This window comes from Neopelma chrysocephalum, unplaced genomic scaffold (assembly GCF_003984885.1).
Source record: "Neopelma chrysocephalum unplaced genomic scaffold, ASM398488v2 Primary Assembly neopelma1_85, whole genome shotgun sequence".
NCBI lineage: Eukaryota > Metazoa > Chordata > Aves > Passeriformes > Pipridae > Neopelma > Neopelma chrysocephalum.
Window position 1 is genome coordinate 2,744,695 of NW_020897747.1, and position 22,808 is coordinate 2,767,502.

At 35.6% G+C, this 22,808-nt stretch overlaps 1 protein-coding gene across 6 annotated transcripts in view; it reads right to left on the reverse strand.

Annotated features, from left to right (window-relative positions):
- The window catches only part of ATRNL1 (attractin like 1), a 531,556-nt gene that overhangs the window by 293,597 nt on the left and 215,151 nt on the right, over positions 1–22,808 (reverse strand). For all 6 annotated transcript variants that reach the window (XM_027692113.1, XM_027692108.1, XM_027692107.1 and 3 more), the window contains one exon: positions 11,606–11,658. In XM_027692113.1, the coding sequence (XP_027547914.1) occupies positions 11,606–11,658 (53 nt within the window). The remainder of the gene's footprint in view (positions 1–11,605; positions 11,659–22,808) is intronic.

Consider the following 22,808-nt stretch of genomic DNA (forward strand, 5'->3'; position numbering starts at 1 on the left):
TTATAACTTTGAAAAGAGGACATAATACAAGCACTTTGTCTTTTCAAACACCATCAGGGTTGTTTAAAGTAAAATCTCTTGATTTCAATAATAACATTTGCACCCATTAATTACATTGCTCAGGCTAAGAACTGAGTGCCAATTCAGCAAAAATATTGATAGAATATTAAAATTGCAATTAAAATGGGATTGCATATCTGTAATATTTCCCAATCCAGTTTACAGCCTTTAAAACAGATAGGAGGAAATGCCTCAACCCTTAGTATGGAATAAAATATAGAGTGACAAACTTGAGAAAAAAGAAATCTTCCCCCACTTCCTACGAATTTGGCTGTTAGGACTGGCAGTTAGGTACATAAAATAATAAGCAGTTTGGTTAAAATAAGCAAATTGAAATAAGTGAGGAAGGAAAAATGGAGCCTCAAAGGCTGCTCTCCTCAACCCATTCTTCAGAGGAGATTTATTGTTTGCCTCAGAGAGGGAACACATTGGCCACTGCAGCAGGGCTCGCTGACACCTTTCTGAAAGTGACTTGGAAAACTCAATTTCCAACTCAAACAGCTGGCAGACAATAAAAGAAATATTATATTTTCCTAGCACTATTTTCTCTAAACCAGGAGCTAGATACAGCTGTGTTTTCATTAATTCATGACTTTTTTTTGGCCATGTAGAGAAAGTACTGCTAACTTAAATGTGCAAATAGAATAAATCTTTTCCTCTCTTATTGTTTTGAGGTTTTGGGGTTTTTTTTTCCAGATGATTAGCTTAATACAGACCAATTGAGATATGCCACTACTTTTTGATAGGTATCAGGCACAAACATTTTGACACAGCTTTTCTAGAAACTGAATTGGCATGTAAAAAGGAACAGCAAGCTGCAGTGAATACTGACAGTCTGTTTGTTCTTAGTATTTCAAAAGCACTGATTGTTCATATGATCTGCAACTGACCTTCACAGGCCATAGATTGTGGTAGGCAATCCTTGCCTATAAACATGAAGTGACATGTTTGCGTGATGTAGTCATACATTGTCTTCCTTAGAATATTTTCATTTTTCTCTTTCCTCCATTTAGTCTGTTGTTCATTCTAATAATGACCTCTCCATCTTCTCTTTCATTACCCATTGAAATCACCATGAAAGCCTCTAATACTTCAAAGTTGGTCTAGCCATATTTTCAAAAACACTTACAGAAGCAGTACCTATTTCTATTCAACAAGAGCAGAATTCTAAAATTCTCATTTCATTGATGGAAAAAAACCTGATATTGTTGCCCTTTTAAGACTTTTCTTCCCACATTTTGCATAGCTTGTCATTTTTACAAAATTATTCTGATGGCCATGGCATTTTCTTAAGGGCTAACACAGTAAAGTATATTTATTTCCCCATAACATAATAAGACAAATCAAATACATATATATTACTTCTTTACCAGTGTATCTTCATACTCTTTGACAGATGCATTTTTCAACTTTCGCTTAATGTCTAGTTTGCTATTGTATCTATTTTGCTCTTGTACACTGCTGCTTTTTGACCTTACACAGTTTGCTCTTTATTTCATGTCAGCATTACCCTTTATATTAAGTGACTACCAAACTACACTTTGCTGTCAATGGGTTATATTTCTGGAACATATTTTAAAACAATATTCACAATTCAAGCTAAGAAAAAGTGACAATAAATTAGTATCAAGGACTCATAGGCTACTTTACAATATACTGAAATGAAGCTGAGTTATCCAGTCAGAGAGTTGAATTTGACAATGTCCACATATAACGTAGTATAAGTTTTCCTAAAGTTTATATAATCCAAGGTTTTGTCATCATCTTAAGATAGAAATGACCCTCAATTTATTTAAATGATCCTACAAGAGTCCCTCAAATGCTCTGCAAGGGCTCCACAACACTAATTCTAAAGCTGAAAACATGACTGACTTCTCTCTTGACTTTTACAAATATGGTGCCAGCATGAGGTGGTTCAGGACACCATACACCTGAACAGCGTGTCTGACACTAACTGGACCTCTGCATCAGGTGTTCTGCCTGTAATAATGCAAGTGGCTAAACTATCCTCAAGTGCTTCATATTTGCCAGTGGAGAAAAGTACCCCAGCTGAGATGGAACAGTTTGACCAAGAACTCCCAGTCCAAGGAAAAAACACAAATTCCCACACACATCATAAACCACTTACTGAAGTCAGAGTGTGTTTTTTCCCTGTTTCAGTTGGTTCAAGATTTCACTATAGCTGTTTCTCACTGATCAAGAATTGTTCTTCCCTGGGAAGTCAGCATGGGAAGCAATACAACTGTAAAACCACCACAAACATTTTCCCTTCACTGTCAGAAGGCAAAGGGACACTGATGGATCCTTTCCTGTGCCGTTTGATTCTCACAACTCCAGTCTTGGAGACCTCTAAGGCCTCCCAGGTGTTTGAGGAGTGACAGGTCCTGTCTTTTTGGATATGTTTGGGAACCACACACACAGAGCACATTGAATACACAGAATGAGGATTCATCCCTAAGAACCCCAGTTCAATAATAAAATGTTGTATATATGCAAATACTTGTATAATTTTCTTCTCGTTTAAAACACTGCTTCACACATGGGCTGGAGCCCCCTACAAAGCAAAGTATGTCTTCTGAAGGACGTCTCCAAGCCATCGAGTCTCCCTCACTCTTGCCTCATCAAGCTTTTTCAAAATTTGTAGTTCTATAAATAGTCGTATTTTATACTAATAGGTATTATACTGCAATACTACATTTTACATTGCAAGAAAAAGAATAATATAAAAATTATTATGGAACCTATGAAACAGGCCTCTAATTCAGACATTTATCTGCATACATTATAATATGTGCTTTTTTTTTTCTTTAGCAGTTAGAAAGCTAGTTTGTCCAGGGTAGTGCCCATCTTCTTTCGAGACAGGGTAGCATATTTAAATGAACAGTCACTGAATTGACTGTCTACTTTGGCAAAAGGTATTAAGTAGTATCTGTAAGGGGATGCCAATCAGTAAATTCACTGATATAAGAGCAAAAGCTATCAGAGAAAGCAAATAATCTTCATTCCAAATAAAAGTATTTTTTTAAACAAAGAAAATCCCTTATATATATATAAAAAGAGAGAGAAGTAAATACATACATGGAAAGATTCTCCAATTACCAGTAAAATCTGAAAATGATTGGCAGCAAATCTGTTTCTTTAGCCTGCCCAACAAAGCTGCAAGCCAACCTAGCATTTGGCAAATGAGTACACAGAGCCTGGGGTGAGAGCATAATACTTTATTAGGAGCTTCAGATTCTTGGTGTTGTTTTTGTTTTAATTCTCTGGAAGGCGACAGTTGGTTTGTGCAGTTATTTTAGCTCGGGGCAAAGACTCTGTCTGTTGCTCTTTATAAGTTCTGAGTTGGTAGGTTTGCTGAGGCTAATCTTTTCTCAAACCATCCCAGAATTTTCTGATTTAAACTATAATCTGTTCCACTAGACTCTTTAAACACTAAGAAGAATTCTTTTTTAAATAATTTTTTTTGTATAAGCCCATATATCAAAAGACAATGTGAGTCATTATTGCTACTGTATTTATAAATAATACAGACTGTTTCAGTCTGTATCAAAGTCGATCAGTGTTAGATATAATTGGTGGAACTCATTATTTTAAATCAAGCATGACAGTTTTACAATTACAATATGTATTTAGTTTAAATTACTATTGTCCCAAAAGGAAACATGAATTCTTCAAATCAGTAGTGAAGCATCTAACTGCTGGTACACATCTCACAACTCAGCTAAAACAAACACCCTTTCAATAGGTAAGATTTATTGTTTATGCCCCTTAAGTTTCAACATAATTTTTAAATATCTGGAAAATCCCTGCTAACAGTTTTACTTATAGTGCTACTTGCTATTTATCTTCTGAAACACTCTCCTTGGAATGTTCTTGAGTTTCATTTTTCTCTAAGTATAACAAGTCTGCCACCTAGTGCTTTATGGTACCTCTAGTACACATTTTACCGGATAATTTTTTTACCGGTTTTTGATGAAATATCTCATGTCCCTGAATGCACATACACAGATGCATGTTTGCCTACACACACTCAGCTTGGTCAAAAATCACATTGTGTCTTCTTGCTGACAGGTTGCATTACATGTTTCAACAGTTATTAGCCCATTTTTGTACTTCCTGACTAACACACAATCGTCTTGTAACTCTGTTCCTCTGCTGTGAGATCTGAAAGTCTCACAGAGATTGTAAAAGGAAAAACCTGGAAATAATTTAAAGAGAAAAAAAACCCCAAACGCATATCATGTCAGTTTAGTATGAAAAATATTAGGGAAACCATTGCAGCTTTGACCCTATGCAGCTCTAAACAGTCTCCATGGTGGGGAGTCCTGTTACAGCACTGAGGACATTCCATCTTGGAATGGGCTCTGAGCTAAATGCTGCTGAGATCACCTGCCTGGGATCCAGGAGCAACAACTCTTCAGCAGTGGTATCCTACATGGGACACAAAAGCTGGAGAATGATGGGGAAAAGGAAGCATAAAGATTCCATTCACAAAAATAAATTTCCAAGCACTAGGGCTGGAACAGCTCCAAAAAGTGATTTATGGTAGATCCCAGTGTGCCACTCACAAACTGACTGCAACCAGAGCCGAGATTCATTCCAGTTTAAGCACCCATCTACCCCAGGAACCGTTCCTTTCACAGAGGTTCCTCATGTTTGCTTATGTCCTCTTCTGTGAAAAGGATGACCAAGATTTCTGCTCCTTTGTTTTGCCAGATTATTGCAAGGCAGCTAGACCACAAAACAGAATTTGGCATAGTATTTATAGAGATTTCTTTTAACAGTTTTGATTCTCTTTTTTAATTAAATTATAACATTTGTAACATAATTATTACTAAAAATTGGATTATATTAAAACTTTGACTATGAACAAGCCCAGGAAAGAAAAGGTTCCAATAATAAGGAAAACTGGTGAGATGAACTATCAGACCATGTCAGTAGGTCAGATTAAGCCTAAACTGTATTTTGACAACATAAATAAAGCTGTATAATCTGATTTTTTTGCTCTGAGAAAGTATTGAGATGATATTTCTAAAAAGTCACTAGAAGTTTTCATAAATCATCATTTAATGATCTGTCCTCTATCAAACCATCTTTCTAGTTACTTCTACTGAAAAAAAAAATAGTCAGAAAGATTAAAAAAAAATAACACCTCTAAAGGAGTAACAAAGCCTTTAGTCCAAAGCCCAGATATCAAAAAGTAACTAGACCTCTCTTCTTAATTTTTAGCAAGGAAGATAAATTTTAAATAAAGCAGATAAAAGAAACCAGTGTTTGGTTGGGGTTTTTTTCAGGCACCACATACATTGCACAATAATATAATTTAAAAGTTTTAAATTACAATACAAATTTACTTTACGAAATGGTAAGGACTATAAATAAGGACTAGCAGTTTTCTTTACTTTTCACTTTTTGAAATCCTGGTGCGTCAGCAGTAGTGGGGCTAATACGGCTTCAGGACTGGACTAGAATCCTTATGAGGCTCTTCAGCCAGAAGCAAAATTTCCTTCTTTGTCCCCGGCTTCCTGCACAGATACCAGATATTATCTTGAGAGTTTTTACTGAATGTACATTTCATACTTCTTCACCAATTTTGCACATGAAAGTATCATTCTTCATCTTTGTGAGTTGCTGACATACTGAGGGAATTTCTTCGTAGCTCATAACACCATTGCTTTTTTCCTTGGTATAAATATAGACAGGATAGCAATATGATTTTATGGTTCAGTGTTTGGAATGGCATGGTAAAGCCATAAACCAATTATTCAGGTCAATCCCAAAAAGTTGTTGTGAAATATTTATTAGATCACATATTTTTCCTGTGGTTTACTTTAAGTAGGAGAAGAGCAGCTACTAAAATTTATCCAATGCAAATTTGAAAAAAAACCCCTACAAATATTTTTTTTCTCACTAGTAATTATGTTGGACGGTTTTATACATAAACTAAGCTTAGCAATGTGTTCTCTGGCTTTCTATTGCCTCCCTGTGTGTCTATGAGATCAACCAGAAAAGCTCAGTGGTGCCCCTGTGCTGTGGTACACCTGACCCTTAAGGCTTCTGCAGATAGACCTTCCATCTTCCTCCTTTGCATGCTTCATCCCAGAAGAAGATTTGAAAGAGTTGCAGATGAATCACTGTGCGAAGCCATCCACAAATGACAATTCATAAAACACTGAGTTAAGAGAAAAATTAGAAAGAGTTGTGGAAGGAAACATCTTGAACCTTAAAAACCAATTACAATAAAATTTGTACATTCTTCCAGCCTTTTTAGGTACAGATATTCAGGCTCCTCCAGCAAATATCTGCATCAGAGGCATATGATCAATAAATAGGTTTTAACTCTATAAAAAGCAACAAATCATTCAGTCGCTGCCTGTTTTAAATCTCTTCTCAAATGACCCATCCTTCCTGACCTCTATTAATTTCTGGATTCTCTAATCCTTCTCAAAGGTCAGATTCTAATCCCTAAAAGTGGGTTGGGCTTGCACTGCAGCATGGGAAACTTTATAGTGTTACCCTGGATATATAATGCACTTCTGAATGCAAAAGACAAGTGTCACCTGATTTCTCCTTGAGTTCACAGATAGTCCCAGTCCCACAAAGCCCTCCATCCAGCCCAAAGATGAGCACCATCTTAATTAAAATTCTTAATTTATTGGAATTTTATTGCATTCTGAATATGTTCTGTCTGTGCATTGCTGAGAAAATCTTCTCAAATGCTGGAAAGCTCTAAAAGTGTGCTGCCCTGTAACTCACTACTGCTGCCTATTCTAAAAGAAAAACTGTCTGCAGGACCAAATGGAGAAGTTCTTTGTTCCCTCTCTTCACTGTTAATGGTGGTACCCAGCAAAAAATGCTTCTAAACATTTTTTTAAGGATAAAAGGGAATTAGAAACTAAGTTATGTAAATCCATGTGCATTTTTTAAACTTCATTGTGTTAGCTAGGAATTTTCTTAGTAGAATGGGCAAATCTTGAGTGCTCAGCTCATATGGAAACTCTATCTATGCAGGCAAACAGTACGATTAACACTCATAGGACTGATCTGTCGTAAGCTTTTACGGTTCTGCATGCAGCAGTATTAGAATCAGTTGTACTTCTTGTTTGATATGTAGCGTTGGAATGGTGACACTCAAAATAATGTACACAAACCAGACATTTTGGAAAGCTTCTGACCCTAGAAATATAGCTATCTAAAAGAAGTTTGTTGTGGAAAGTATCATATCCTTTCAAAATAAGTGATTGTTAGCAAGCTTATAATTCAACCTCCGTATAGCAAGAAATCATGAATTGTAAATTTAAACTCTCATTTTCTCTAGAACATCGGTTTAACTATATCTCCATTTATGATTTAAAGCTTTGTGTCGGTATATAAACCAAGTCAAAATCACAGAAGTGGCATTTGTCCCAGTGATTCCTCCCAATCCGTCTAAAACCATCTGTTTTTGCTGCATGTTCCCTTGCACCCAGGAGCTCTGATTTCGACAGCAATGTATTTTCAATGCTGACGTGAGAGGAACTAATCCGGCCATTTGGATGCACACTTTGCTATCTCGGTGTCGCTGTCATACATCACAGTGGCTGAGATACCAAAGAACAATAACAACAGCTAATACAAATGCATCACAACAAAATGGTATATTTATGGTCTGTGTACATGCATAAGTCAGCTGCACAACCATCTCTGGCCTCCACTCAGAATTCATTTATATGGAATGAATCAGCTTCCGATCATTCACAGCAAGATTGGCTTCCAACAGAAAGGCCTACGGATACAGAGCCTCCCTACCAGAAATACAGAGCGACACAGTCCAGAAGCAGACTTGTACTCAACCTACAAGAATATTTATATGGACAAACAAAACCGTAGCTTCTTAAATCACAAAGCTTTCTTTTGCATTCATATTCTTTTTATTATGTATAAGAAAGCTTTCATAAGATTTCCTCTGATATTCCTAAACAATGGCACATTGAACACTTTTAGCTCAAGAAGTCCTTCCTCTCACAAAGTTCCTGAGCTGCAAATTGTTGGATGTGAAGAGAGAATTACTATGTTTGCCCATTTGCTATACTCTTCCCCTGGCATTCATGTTCAGCCACCTCTGACAACAGGGTACTAGAATCTGTAGATCATCATGCAGCTGCTCACACATTCTTATACATTCAGTATTTTTCTAATTTTTATATCTACGAGGCTCATTCTCATTCTCTTACTCTCAGAGAAGTTTGTTCTCTCTGTCGTGCATTTTCAGTAATACAGTGAAGTCATGAAGAATGAAATAAAAACAATATTACAGAAGCCATGAACGATGATTTTCACACAATCTGGATAATACACTATTGCAAGCCCTGCCTATGACACATTTCCTACCCTATTTCTATTAGGTTTTGATAATTTAAAGTAGAAGAACAACTCATGTACAGTGCTGCCATGTTTTGCAATGCCATATGAGAATGAAATCTGATGTTTAATGAACTGTTCCTCTTATCTCTAGGATTTGATAGCTTTGCTGCTCTCTCTGTAGATCCTTTTGGCATGGTATCTGTATTTAGGTTAAGTCCCTGCAATGTTTCAGCGTGTTCCCTCCTACATAAATCTCATTCTTTCTGACCATGCTAGACTCATCTGTAATTTTCCTGTGTTTTCGTTCGTGTTCAGATCAATTCTTTGATCACAACACGATCCATGTACAGCACAAATATTCTGCTTACTCTCCTACATCACTATGAAAGGAAACAAGTAAGGAAGAAACTAAAACAATCTGTGCTCCCCCACTGGTGAACTCTATTTTTATTTACTATGTTAAAAAGTCCAGTGATGTCAATACCAGTACCTACACCAACACCTGCCTGTTCCCACTTCCTAGGCTTGAGGATGGCAATGACAGGCAAGAGAGAGGAGAGGAATAGGTAAGCTGGGCAGAGATGGAAGAGATGAAAACAGCTGGACTTTTCTAGGGCAGTGGATATTCACAGCATCACAAGTTGCATCAAGTTCCTCTAAGGCAACTAGCATCACTCAATCCACATTCTGCTGTTAAAGAGAAATCAAGGTCATCCAATATCACACAGAAGTTATCCATAGACTCAGGATTGTAAGGAATTCTAAGGTTTTGCTTAGAAGGCCATTCCAATTTAGGGCAGTATTTGCAGAAGTGAAAAAAAAAGACAAAATTTAAATGCTTAAAACTGGTCATTTTGAAGATGGCTAAACTCAAGCATGGGACTAAAACCTTTCCTGCAGAAGATCCTAACCACAGAGCAAATCACTATCTGTATTCCTATTTTTGTACCATTCACTGATTTTGATTCTAAGTAGTAGAAACATATGTGCCTAGAATTTTTATTTCTCATAATCTTATGCTGCTCATAAGTATATACAATTTATTTTTCCCTAGTATTTTCCTTCCTCTTGAGCAACAACTATTCCTGTGTTGTAAAAAATAAGAATATTCTTCACTTCAAGAAGTGAAGAAACAATATAAGTGTCTAAAGAAAAAGTTTCTTAATAAGTAGCGAAATAAGCACAGAAAAAATACCATCCAAATGCCTGTCTTGTACAAAACTGAAACATTGTAAGGCCATATTTTAAAATACTTATATAGATAAGAAATTGGAGCATCTCTTTATGATGTAAATATTTTTTAATACATGATTTAGTAGGTAATGGACTGTGTTGATAAGCAATTGTCATTGAGATCTTAGGTCAGTCAGTTATCCACAAATTAACAGATTATTTCCTACTATGATGCACCATTCACTAAATACAAGAAATGTAGAATTCCATTATTTTTAATTAGCACATGCTCCCTATTACCTCCAGATAAAATATCTCTGAAAACTGTTTATATGTGGTACTTAAGTGGTTGAAAATATCAAACGAAAATTTATCATTTCAAAAGAACAAGATCTTTAAAATATTTTGAAATCTGACAGAAGACAAATACTAGTAGTGAGTTAAAGGTGAAAGGGCATCTTGAATATAGTACAATTTGTCTCCAACATGATTTATAGACCCAGTCTGAAACATGATAGCAAAAAAACTACAGTTTTTCATTGAGGTGCCTCAGGTCTACAAATCTCATTACTGTCATTTCTTTTCCATCTCCTAAATTTAATAACATTTATTTTTAAAGGACAAATAAACATTGACACATATATCCAAAATAGTCTATATAGCAGTGTCTTCAGAGCACAAGCTTCTCATGTACTCATTACATTGCTTTAAACATAGAAAAAATATTATATAAATACAAAAATTTGTTCTTCTAAATACTGAAATTTCTGTTTTGAAATAAGAAGCATTTCTTATCAAAAGAAAAAAAACAACAAATGGAACTGATTTTATTGATCAACAGTATCTTTAGGACACAGCTCCAGGGAGAATTTTCAACTTAGTCTACAACATTTAAAATTCATGTTCTAGTTTAAAGTATTACATTTGAATTTAACTTGTCTGAGAGAAAAAAAAAATCAAAACAACCCACACCAAATTTCTTTAATAGCTGGCAAGAGAAATAAATGTTTTAGGCCTAGAGATACGTCAGCATCCATAATATAGTATGTGTTTATTTTATTCTGTAAAACGTACCTTGCAGATGCAAACCATTTAGGGTGAGAAAGACAGATTAGTTAAGACAAGAAACATTCCTTTATTAGGTAAATGATGCCTTAGAGATATTCTAAAGTAAAGCTTGTGTGCATGTTCTAAAATGAAATGTTAAAAAGCAAGGCCAAAAATCAGAATAGATGTTATAAATATGTTCAGTGATATGTCTTCATGTATAAATTCAAGTTTGAAGTAGGAATGATGTTAGAAACAATAGACAAATGGATCCAATTTTCTGACATTAAGATGGGATGTGCAAAAGTCACAAAAGGTAAAATAGTGTTCTCCAACATGCCATCTGTTTTTATGATGATTAAAATTACTATTTAACATTGATATTGGCACAGCAAAATTGGCACAGCTCACTAAGGGATTTCTGCACATGGGTAATAACCACTCTTATCCCTTCAGGTCTTTCCCTATGACTATCAAAACTGTAATGCTTTTAAGTAAATGCGCCAGAGGCATCTTTTCCACAACACTAAGAACATGGAGACAACACACAGTATCATTTTATGATACTGTGGAGAGCAGCTGTGTATCCTGTCCCTGGGAGGCAGACTGGCTAAACTATTCATAATGTCCCCAGGGAATAGTGCTGTTTAGCCTATTTGCATTTCCCTACCACAGATTCTGTCTTTTAATCAAGGACACAATTTCTATTCCTTTCATTCACATATGCTGAGATACAGAGAACAACCCCATGCCTTGGTCAGTCCCTCTAAGCTAAGCTATAAGGAATCAACTTTTAGAAGACTTCAGTTTGTATTCCTGTGGGCAAAGTAATAGAAGCCCAACGGGGCATTTCATTTTCCAGTCAAAATATCAATGTGCCCAACTTCAGAATATCTCAAGAAAAATATTCCAACGAAATAAAATTATCACACAATTTGTAACCAACATTTTAGTATGTAACATTAAAAATATAAGTACTCACAGTAGCATGTTCCCCTAAGTGGATTTCCAAGATACCTATTTTCAGAGTCACAGCTGCAGGGGAAAAAAAGACAAAACCAAACATTCCCATTAAACATTGTATAACTTTAATAAAAATGCACCTAGAATATTTATTCAAATAGCATGGGTTTCATTACTAGTAGTACAAATACATGCAAATAGAAAGTATTTTATATAGTTGTTAATTAGGATGTGCTACTTCCTGGAGACACCAGAGTGACCAGGCTCTTGAATAAGGAACTCCACTCATCTGCTTTAAGTCAGTGCCTATTGTAGGACTTAGCACAGGAATGTATGAACAAAAGAGAGCCAGGCAGCTGGATCCAAGCACTGAATCTCTTTATCCCTGTAACCTCGGTGATAGTTTCCTCCCTCATCTGGTTTTGATCTGGCCCTCCCCAAGATAACAGCTGAGCATCCACTAGAAGGATCACTGACTTGTAGAAAGTGTTCCCAAATATGTCCCCCTCTAACATACACAGCCCTGAAACACTACTAACTCTTCAAACGAAAACAAAAATAACACCATAATAACAGAGAAAAAAACAAACAAACCAACCCAAAGTATCCCCAAAGCATAAAATATTTAATACATTTCCACAGCACCAGAGAGGACCTAGGGGGGATCCAGAGCTATGCTGTCTTTTCTAGAGAGGCTGCTCCCAAATTATGCAGCTGCAACTAGACCATGGAACCAGGCTCTGGGGCCAGGAATTGTAGCCAGGACTATGGCACACAAGCACAGCAGTGTCTCAGCTACTCAGCTTTGATGAACTTCAGAGGCAATTGCTCCCCTTCATCAACCACCCAGGGCACCAGGTGAAATTTAAATTGAATACAATACACTGATGCTGCTGACAAGACGTGCACATGATAAAAGTTGAAGAAATAGTTTTCTTATTGATAAGATATATAGCTCTTTTCAGAGAGATGAAATATCCTACACAAATTCAGAGTGATCAAATTCAGTTATATAATATTACTCTAAAAACACCAAGTATCTCAATAGAAAATGATTAACCTGCTTTTGGTTTTCTTGGCTATTTCACAGAAGTCTCCAGCAAGATTATAGTTTTCTATTAAATATACAGAATGATTCATTAAACAAAGAGAAAGCTAATCCCTGCCTATTAAATTTCATATAAATATTTTCCCAGAGGAAATCTGAATCATTTAATATCTTGGACTACCTTTTCATTACTTTATTCTAAGAAACTTAATTTGCAAGGGGTTTTTTGCGTTATTTTATTTGTAATATTAAAAATACCTTCCAAATTGGATGTCATATAATTTAACAAGTTGCAGACTGTACTATAATGTTTGCATTTCTGCTGGTCTCCTCAATAGTTTCCAACTGGTGATTCTTAATGTGCTGATTTTTATTAATAAGCACATAATCTCCCTGACCCTTTGTTACAATGCCATAAAGAAAATAATCAACAGGAGCACTAAAATGGAAAAGTGGAAAAACAGATGTTCTAGATTCTGACCTTGCCCACTCCTGATCTCCCATGAGCATGAGAATTCTTTGCAGGGTCAACTATAAAGAAATACAACACTTTTTTAATATAATTATTTTAATAATAAATCTCCAAGAAATAGAAACAACCCTGTGCTTCAAGTGTAACTGCAGCACACAGCTTATGGTCTTGTTCATAAAGACACTCCAGCCCTACAATCCTTTCCACAGAATTTAGAAGAGGGTCTGATCCTGAAGTAACTCTCTTGCATGTACTTGGAAAGGAGAAAATCATCTCAAGTAATAATATTGGTCTTCTTGACACAGGTTTTTTCTAAACATCACAAAACACTAACAAAATTCTTCAAAGAACAGGTTGCTGCTCAAATAGATTAGGCTTCTAAAAATAGTTTAATGTCTGAAAGTGTCTTTAAGGTTTGGAATTCTGAAAGACAGCTAAGGGAAAAGGACCATTTTTGAATGAAGAGCTTAAGAGAATTTCCCTTTCTTGTATGTAAGATTGTCACATAAATGAGACAGTACATTCTGTAGTAAATTACAACAACATGATAGAGAGGAATGTAAGAGGAATATTTTTTCTGAATTGTTTAAGAGGCAAAGTCGAATGTTAAATGCAGGCAGAATTCATAATATGTTTGGGTGTTACACCTGAAGACAAAAAAAAAAGTATTAAAAATAACTGCATTTAGAGTCTGAGGATGAAGGCAAGAAACTTACCCTACTGCTCAGTGCTAACGGCACTGATCTATGGAAGAGCAATATCCAACTCCCAGTAACAATAAGCTGCACAACTTTCCATAGGGAGAAACTAAATAAAATCCACTGAGAACTCTTGGCCAGCTACACCACTCACCTGCAGCGATTTGACCCAGGGACCAAATGACTTTTTTTTTTTTTTAAATCTTGAAATCTTTATGAAAAAAAGACACCTGTTTCCATATAGCTTCCCTTCTCCATTCAGCTGCACTTCTAATCAGATGAAACCATCTGCTGTGGATCAATAATTACCAGAACTCAGGGATTTCCCAAATCACATATACCTTTTTGGTATTTTTATTTCTCTTTATATCACAGAAAAAAACCCCAAGCATGAATACATAAAATAAAAATATCTGTAAACTTCATCTAATGCATCACAGGTTTCACAATTTATGAGAACACACAAAAGAATGGTTAATACAAAAATTACTAGGTAGAAAATATTTTGTAATGTACAAGTATTCATAAGTATTCATTCAAATCCAAATAATTATTAATTCCCTGACAATTATAGAAGTGACCTTCAAATATCTTGAAAATAAAATGGCAATGTAATTTTAGAGCCAGGTATTTCAGTTGTTTCAGCATAATGTATGATGAAATGATAAAATATGCATAATAAAAAAGAACAGTGAATTAAACCACAGCAAATTATTTTGATATATTATCATATACATTATATTCTCTGTGTTGGGAGCCTCATGGAAGTAACAGTACCCAAGGAGCTGGTGATCTTGGGTAAGGCATGTCTGACCTACTGGTCCTGGAAGGCCCAATGCCAGCCTGTGCTGTGTGCTGGTGTTATCCAAGAGAACCTTCCAGCTTGTCAGGAGAAGATACATGGCTGTGTTTGCGCCCGAGATAAAAGGCACCATAATATGGGAAGGAGGAGGCCCCTCTCTCTGGGCAGAATCTGTACAGCACACTGGTGGAAAATCCATGCTGGCTCCATCCAGTGCTGCATGCACACAGTACCTGAAGCGGCATAGGATTCACCTGCTATCAATATTCTTTTTATGCCATCTTATTAAAATAGCTGGTTTATTATGCCGTTTGTTGCCAGACCTTTCATGCAGAACACTTTCATAATATATATCAGGAATAACATGAGGTGAAGTTCTTACTAGTTAGGGAAGCCTGTTTCAATTCAAATGGAAGATATTATTTAAACACTCAGTTTTCAGTGGAGGGAAAAGATGAAACTAATAGGATTAAGAATATATCTAAAATTATTCACATGAGCAGGTATGCTGGGTTCTGATTAAATTTAGTTTTGTCTTTTAATCCTATCCTATTTTATTAACATACCTATTGCTCTGCATTAGTCACTGATTATGGTTCCAATTACAAAATTTCCTATTCGCTGAATTGCTTCCTTATGAGCTTTACTCATTGTAGTAATTTTTGTACCTTCTCCTAAAACCAGCACACATTTGACCGTATGTGAAGCATAATATATGCATCATATCTGAGAAATGGGAGCTACACTCATTATTTTATGTGCCACAGGGCTATGACCATTTGCCTTAAGTGGTAATAATGAATGAGCAGTTCCACTCTGGCATTACTCCAAAGACACAGTTCCCATTTACAAGGACAAATGGAGGAAGGCTCCTACTAGGTTGCGTACAAGTTCTATGGTTTGTTCCAATATAAAAGTATTCAATTCATCAAGCTCACTGACCTTTGGATGGCCTGCTATTAACACTTATTCCCCAACCTCTCTCTCAATTATCCTTTCCAAACTGAACCATTTTTTTCCACTCTCTTTTTTTTTCTCCCCACATTTTCTGGAAGTTCAAAATAAAAGTTATTGACAAATGCATTAAAAAATAATTTTTCTCATGTTTACAACCAAGTGAGTGATAATTTCTTGCTTTCTCTTTCAATATAATAAATGTATGCAAATGAGTACATGCTTACAGTAAGATTTCCAGATTTGGATTTTTTTAATGAATGAAAGGCTCCTTTGTAAGATAGAGTTTATAAATAAACTTCTGTTGAAGCTTAGCAATGTGTATTGTCTTGTGCACTGTATCTGTATCTTGCAAACTTAAGAAAGCTAAGGAATTGGCAGCAGGGGAACATATATATGTTTAATTTTATTGTGCTTACTGGTATGTCCCTTAAGGAAGAGTATACCTTCAGGCTTCTCACCTAAAGAAAACAGTTAGTATAACACCAGCCTGGATCCACAGCTTTCTAGATGAGTGATTTGATCATGTGAAAACCTTCTTATAACAATTCATCTAACCTTTGATAGTGAAGGCAGGATTTTCTGCAGTTCTGCTGCCACCACTAATTGGTAAATCCTTTCAACTAAAAGTGAAGCAAAAATAGAGGAATAGGAAGTAACCTAAGTACAGATGGACTTTCCTCTAACTGAGCTTGGTTTTAATGCCAAACTCTCAGGGAAGGCAAAAATGTATGTCAGACCACTCTAACAGACAATATTGTTTTACTGAACTTGTTCCCTGCTGAGAGAGTTTTCTCTTGTTCTGGCCCATACCGAGGTTTGTCAACTATACAAAGTAATAGTATATTAGATAATACAGATATTTATGACCCTTACCTCATATTTTGTCCTTGCAAATTAACAGACCACTTTCATAGTGTCTGGAGAAGAGCTGTCACCTTTCTGATCTATAGCTGGTCATAAACAGGCTTGGGATTTTTGCCCAGATTCTCAGCGTTTTATCCACAAGAGGTTCCTGATAAATTCAGACCAACGGACTGCCTTAGCAGAGGATCCCTGGTCCCTGACTGGTGACTTGTCCCAGCTTTTAGATGAGTAAGAATATCTTCTAGGACTACTGCTCAACTCTGTCCCAGCCTTAACTTCTCAGGCTGTTCCCAATCTAACCAGTGGTCTTGCTGCTGCTGTTCTCCATCACTGATTTCTGCTACTGATCTCCTTGCCCCAATTACTGATCTTGCACAACAGGCTTCTGGTTTTATTTACACTTTATTTAAAGTACTTATACTTTCCTAGTACTGCAGTGGTATGATGCCATAGGGGAGTGGGGTTGAATAGTGGAATGCTATCTAACATATAAAATTTGGTTATTTGAGGCACCTTGCCACTGAGGTTCAAATAGTGTTTGTAAGGCTAAACCTAAGCCTTCTCTGGTCACATAGTAAGGCCTGTGACATCATAAAAGGACTGTGAAGAATTACTACATACTACTATAACGTTACTGCACCCTGAACATTAAAAGTATGCCCATGGTGATGTGACTGCAGCTTTTGCAGGTACTTATGAGATAGCTAATGCACCTTTATTAATAATAATGTAGTAACACTGAGCTCAGTATGGGTATTCATGCTGCTTCTTGATTATCCCTTCTTGAAAATCATGCAAGACTTCCTATTCTCAAAGTACCTTTCCAGCAATGAGGTATATGCTTAACTACAGTCAATAACTGGATGTAATTCATAACATTTTGGAAGTGATCCCACAGAAACTGCAGATTTTCAGCTCAAGAGTGGTTACTCATGGATGAAAGCAATAACCCAAGAACAGCTGAGGTTGGTAACTAGTACAGAACAAGGAGTGACCAATATGATGCCTTGATTCACATTTATGTGTGGTCAAGACTCAGGTCTTGACTTAGGCCTGCTTGGCTTCAATACCTTTTACACAGAACTACCAAAGAACAACCACATCATCTAACCCTCAACAACAGATATGGTCAACAGCAATGAAAGTTAATGACCTCACAACCAGCAGTTAAGCTACATCAGTCTGTGCCATATACTGGGAGTCCAAGAATGTTTAAAAGATTGAGAAGCAGCATCATTCTTCCACAGAAGTGCTAAGATTCAGACGAAATAATTGAGCTCAGATGCCATATTTAACATCAGCAATGGTAATGACTGATTTGTGTTTTGCAGAGAATAGGTTTAATTGCTAATTATTATTGGATTTTTATCCTGTGATATTTATTTTGCTGAAGTGAAATACATGAAATACACAAACTAATAATCTATAAATGGAAATATATCCCTCTGATAGCTAAGGGTCTACTTCTTAACTGCATTGATATTGTACTATGTACTATATTGTCCCAATGCTATCCACTAATACTGCAGTATGTGAAGAGATCTCTCAGGTTTTTTGAGTTACAATAACATATCTTTGGTTCTAATGTAAAAATTGGACATTTCCACTTCTCACACTGCCAAGATCCTTCCAGTCATGAGTAACTTCAGATATAAAGAATTATCAGCCTACCTTTTAAGATAATGATAACCTAAATGGGTAAAAGGTACTAGGATTTATGTTTCCAGTTAGGACTTTTTAATAATGTGGAGAAATGATTTATTTGTTTTTTCTTGTAAGTGCATATAACTATGTCTTGAGACAATGTTTTTTCTGCAGATTAATTAGTCTCCTCCTCATATAATTCATGAAAAAGGCCTAGACCAGCAATGCCTTTTTTTTTTTTTTTAAATCTAGGCTGATCTCATCAAAAGAAAATGTAAAATATCCTTCATAAGCAAGTTTTCAATTTCCAGACCCCTCCATGCTTTGCAAATCCTTCTTCCCTGAAAGATCCAGAATAATTACTATTATGGAGTTCTTATATACTCTTTGAATTAATGATATTTCAAATAATATCCATTGAAATGCAGGAGAAAATAAGCATTCAAACAGATGTCACTTATCATAATTATATAATTAAGAGAAAAAAGTTAAGAAATAAAATAAGTTTTCTAATAAACTCAGATTCTATTTGCATCTCTTCTGTATGAGAATTAAGTAACCTATAGCCATCATTTGGACCTGGCTGGACAAAAAGTTATCTTTGTTAATCTTCATGAATCAGACACATGAATCAATGGATTTCACATATGAATTATTTGATGCTACTTACTCTGAACAAGAAAAATCTCATGTCTGTGGCCTTACCCTTTACCTCTGGCACTCTCTCTACAAATGACCATATTTTTGGCAGTGATGTACAAACTTTTATATATGTAAAAAGGTGAACTTGGAAAAGCAGACTTCCCTCTTATCAGTCACTGTTCTTTCAAAGTCAGGGAGGAGAAATACACACATTTCTTCTCTCACATTTTGACCTATATCAGACATTTCAGACGTTGCTCCAGCCCTTAGAAAGTAAATGTTAGAATATCCCATAGCTCAAAATAAGAGGCTATGTTTACACTGAAGAGAACCACATCTCCAAGAAATATTAGCATAGTTTTCTCAACTATTTCTTTCCCTTTAGAAAGAAGAATTAGATAGAAGAAATAGAAAATTAACCATCCACAGTCTATAAATACTTATTACTGCTTAAACTGAAATGCAGCCCCTCCTAAGTTTTTACTTTGGAAAAGTCACTTCACAAAATTTATATATATTTCATTCTTTTAAAAAATAGATATTGCTGAAACGTGTTAAATGTTAACTTAATATCAACAATAGAGTATTCAGAGAATCACAGAATGGTTTGGGTTGGAAGGGACCTTAAAGACCATACAAAATAAATATATGCGAGTCACTGTGCATTGGAACAGATTGCCCAGAAAGGCTGTGGAGTCTTCCTCGCTGGAGATATTCCAGAACAGCCTAGATGCAATCATGTGCTCTGGGATGACCCTGCCTTGAGGAGGTTGGACCAGGTGACCCACTGTGGGCCCTTCCAACCTGACCGTTTCTGTGATTCTGTGATTAGCAATTCACTGCTCTTGATGTTCTGGCAGTTTCCAAGCATGTTTGAATATTGTTATTAAGAAACCATTTCTCAAAAAGAGCCGGAGAGGTAGCACTTCAGCAACATTAAATATTTTAACAGGCCCTGACAGTCAGAGTAAATGTATTGTAAATGGCTTCATCAAGTAGACCAAATGAAAATATATATATATATATATAAACACACTAAGTTCCAAGTGGTTTACTGCACTTTTGTTAGTCATTACTGAATTGTAAAATTTTACCACTAGTAAGTGTATTTGTAGAAAGTATGTTTAACTGTTAAACAGTTTATATCTTGTTTTTAAAAACCGTGCATTTTAATATGACTATTTTATTATTGTTGAATTTAATCTATGGTCAGTTTCTGAGGGCAATTATTGCAAAGAACTAAATTACAATCTCGATGGAGAAAGTTCAGTGCTATAGCATTATAGAGTGCTACAGAGTTCTCATCTGTTTACATTTGATGTTCATTGCACTCATTTTACTTTGTTCTCAAGATTCTGGGGTGGGGTTTGTTTGTTTTTGATGCATTGGGTTTTTTTTAACAAAATCGCTATTTATATAAGACTATAATTTTGAGGCAATTTAAGGAAAAGACAATTTCAAAAATATGTATTTGAGGATGCCATACAGACACTATAATTTTCAGAAGATAGTACAAAGACAGGCAAGTTACTTCTCTTTCTACTTCAAATTATGTATGGTAACTTTGATCATTTACTTGTAATTTAAGACTACAATTTATCAAAATATGGCAATTAATGTTTAAAAAAATATGAGAAATTCTGACTAAGTCAAGACAAAAATGACGATTCAGAAGCAAAGCACATTTTGGAGTGGAGATTGCAGCTTAGCAATGGTCAAATGCTGTTTATACGTGGACATTCAAGAATGCTAAATGCAAAATGAAGACAAAGGTATGAATAAATCAAAATGTCATAGCTTCCTCTAGGACATCAGCTATACAGTATTAAAGAATTTTAGAAAATAGTCATGCTATCTGAATTATTGCTCTGCCTGCAACAACAACTTCTGAAGTGCTAATGACATGTTATAATACAAACACAAAGTATAAATATCACAGAGGTTTAAGTACAATATATACTGCAAGTCGCAAGCTATCATTCTTTTAGGAAGCAAAAACTCCAGCTCTTACATGACATTTTCAAGTAACTTTCAATATTCCTAGATGACCTAAGAGTTTCTGACTAGATATTCAGATAGCATGCCCAGGATATTTACTAACCATACTTGTTTCCTAAGTCATTGACAGAAATTATCAGAGAATCATACTTCCGTCTTGAACAACAATTAATGGTGAGCCTCCAAAAAATTACCACAAGGGAACCAGGAGAGCATCATTAGGAAACCAAACATGGAGGCATGGCAGTTTCCAGATTCCTAGCTTCCTTCTTGTCCTGCTGGTCTTTAATACCATATTTTTGTCCATCAGATCATTTCAATATCTATAAAATCTATCCAATATATTGTTCTGGTAGTTCTCCTGGCTGAAAGAACTTTTTTTACCCCACCCCTGCATGGCGAACTCTATAAAATTCATGCCTTATTGCCTACCACTGTTCCATTACAAGCATGTCTGGGCTCTTTTTAAGTCCTTTGTAATATCTAGGATATCAACCTCATCTAACGTGCATCATCTTTTATTTGACTTTATTAAAAAAAGATATCAATCCTAGAGATACAGAAATATCTATTAAGAATAGAACACAGAAAAGTGTTTGGGTGGCTGGAGAAAGTCTTAAAGTAAATACAAACATCCGCTTTTCCCTGGCCCCTTTCCTATGAAGAGCCCAAATCTCCATTAGTCCATTATAGCACATAATCTCATGAATTTCCTGGAGCAGAGATGATATTGATACTTCTTTATGAAGTGACAGATAAGTGGAAATAAATATTACTATGTTGCAACAATACTATATCTGTCAACACTTCCAGTCTCTGCCAACCCTCTTTGAAAAGTTATCTGCCCTTTAAGAAGAAACTTAAAAGGAATGACTGGAACAAAGGTAAAGAAAGTTGACTAAAATGACACTAGATCCTCACGGCAAGGTACTGTAAAATAATTCATAACAGGAGTTTTGCTCTGTCAGTTTTGATCAGTTCAAACTATGTTTATATTGGGTTTGATAGGCAGGCTGCAGAGTACTGCCATGGAAAGCAATGCTTGCTCCTGTGTGAGTACAGCACAGAACAGAGCCTTTAAGTAATCCCAACGACTTCCCAAAGGGCAGTTCATAGAATAAAGCATTTTTCAAATGCACAAAATTTCATCCTAGACAATGTCAGAAGGAAAAAAGAAAATAAATTATTTAGGTACTATAAGAGCTCTGGTGATAGAACTCACAATGGATGAGAAAATTCTTGCGTTCCAGCTCGGAATGACTGGGAAATCTAACTCCTACACTCCTTTAAAAGCTATTTTATCATTCCAGCCCATGTACCTCAAAGACTCAATCCCTCTACAAAGAGGCTACAAAGAAGCTTTAGCTGGACTTCTGATCAGCAATTGATCTCCTGTATTTTGTAAGCATCACACGAGATATTGCTAGAGTTTCCTGAGATGTATGTATTGCACTAGGTATGATCAGTTATTTTACAGGAAAGAATGTGCTTTCTCTGCTTCCTTGGCTATGCCAAGGGCAACAAAACTATTGAAACATTCCTGTAAAATTCAGCGCCTTTCTATAGATATTCTGAGGAGACCAAGACATGTAGTTTTGATTTTTAAAAGCTTGCAGTGCAAAATTTCATATATATTAAAAAAAAAAAAAAAGAAACAGAATAACAAGAAATAAGTAAACTGCCAGAATGCAGTCCTAAAAAAAGCCATCTGATCACCTGAAATATCCTATCCAAAGGATGTGGCTAAAAAAAACAGCCACTCTTACAGTTGAAAAACCTGAGAGTTGATTATTATTTACTACTTTTTAACTAAATACTCTACTAAAAATAATATCTTTTTGGTAGCAATGAGCCCCAAAGAAGAGCTTAGGATCAAACACTTTAACTATTTATGTGGCCAATCACTTTGCCATCACTCTGTGTGATAACAAAGAAAAAGGTGCTTAGAAAGAAGAGAAAACAGAATGCTTTATGGCATCCCTGATGAAGGGGGTAAATTAAGGGCAAAAAAAAAATCATGATTACAAAGTACTGAAATTTACTAAACTCAGACTTTTTTTTGACGTCAGAGAGAAATAAAGAGAACCCAGGAGGCAC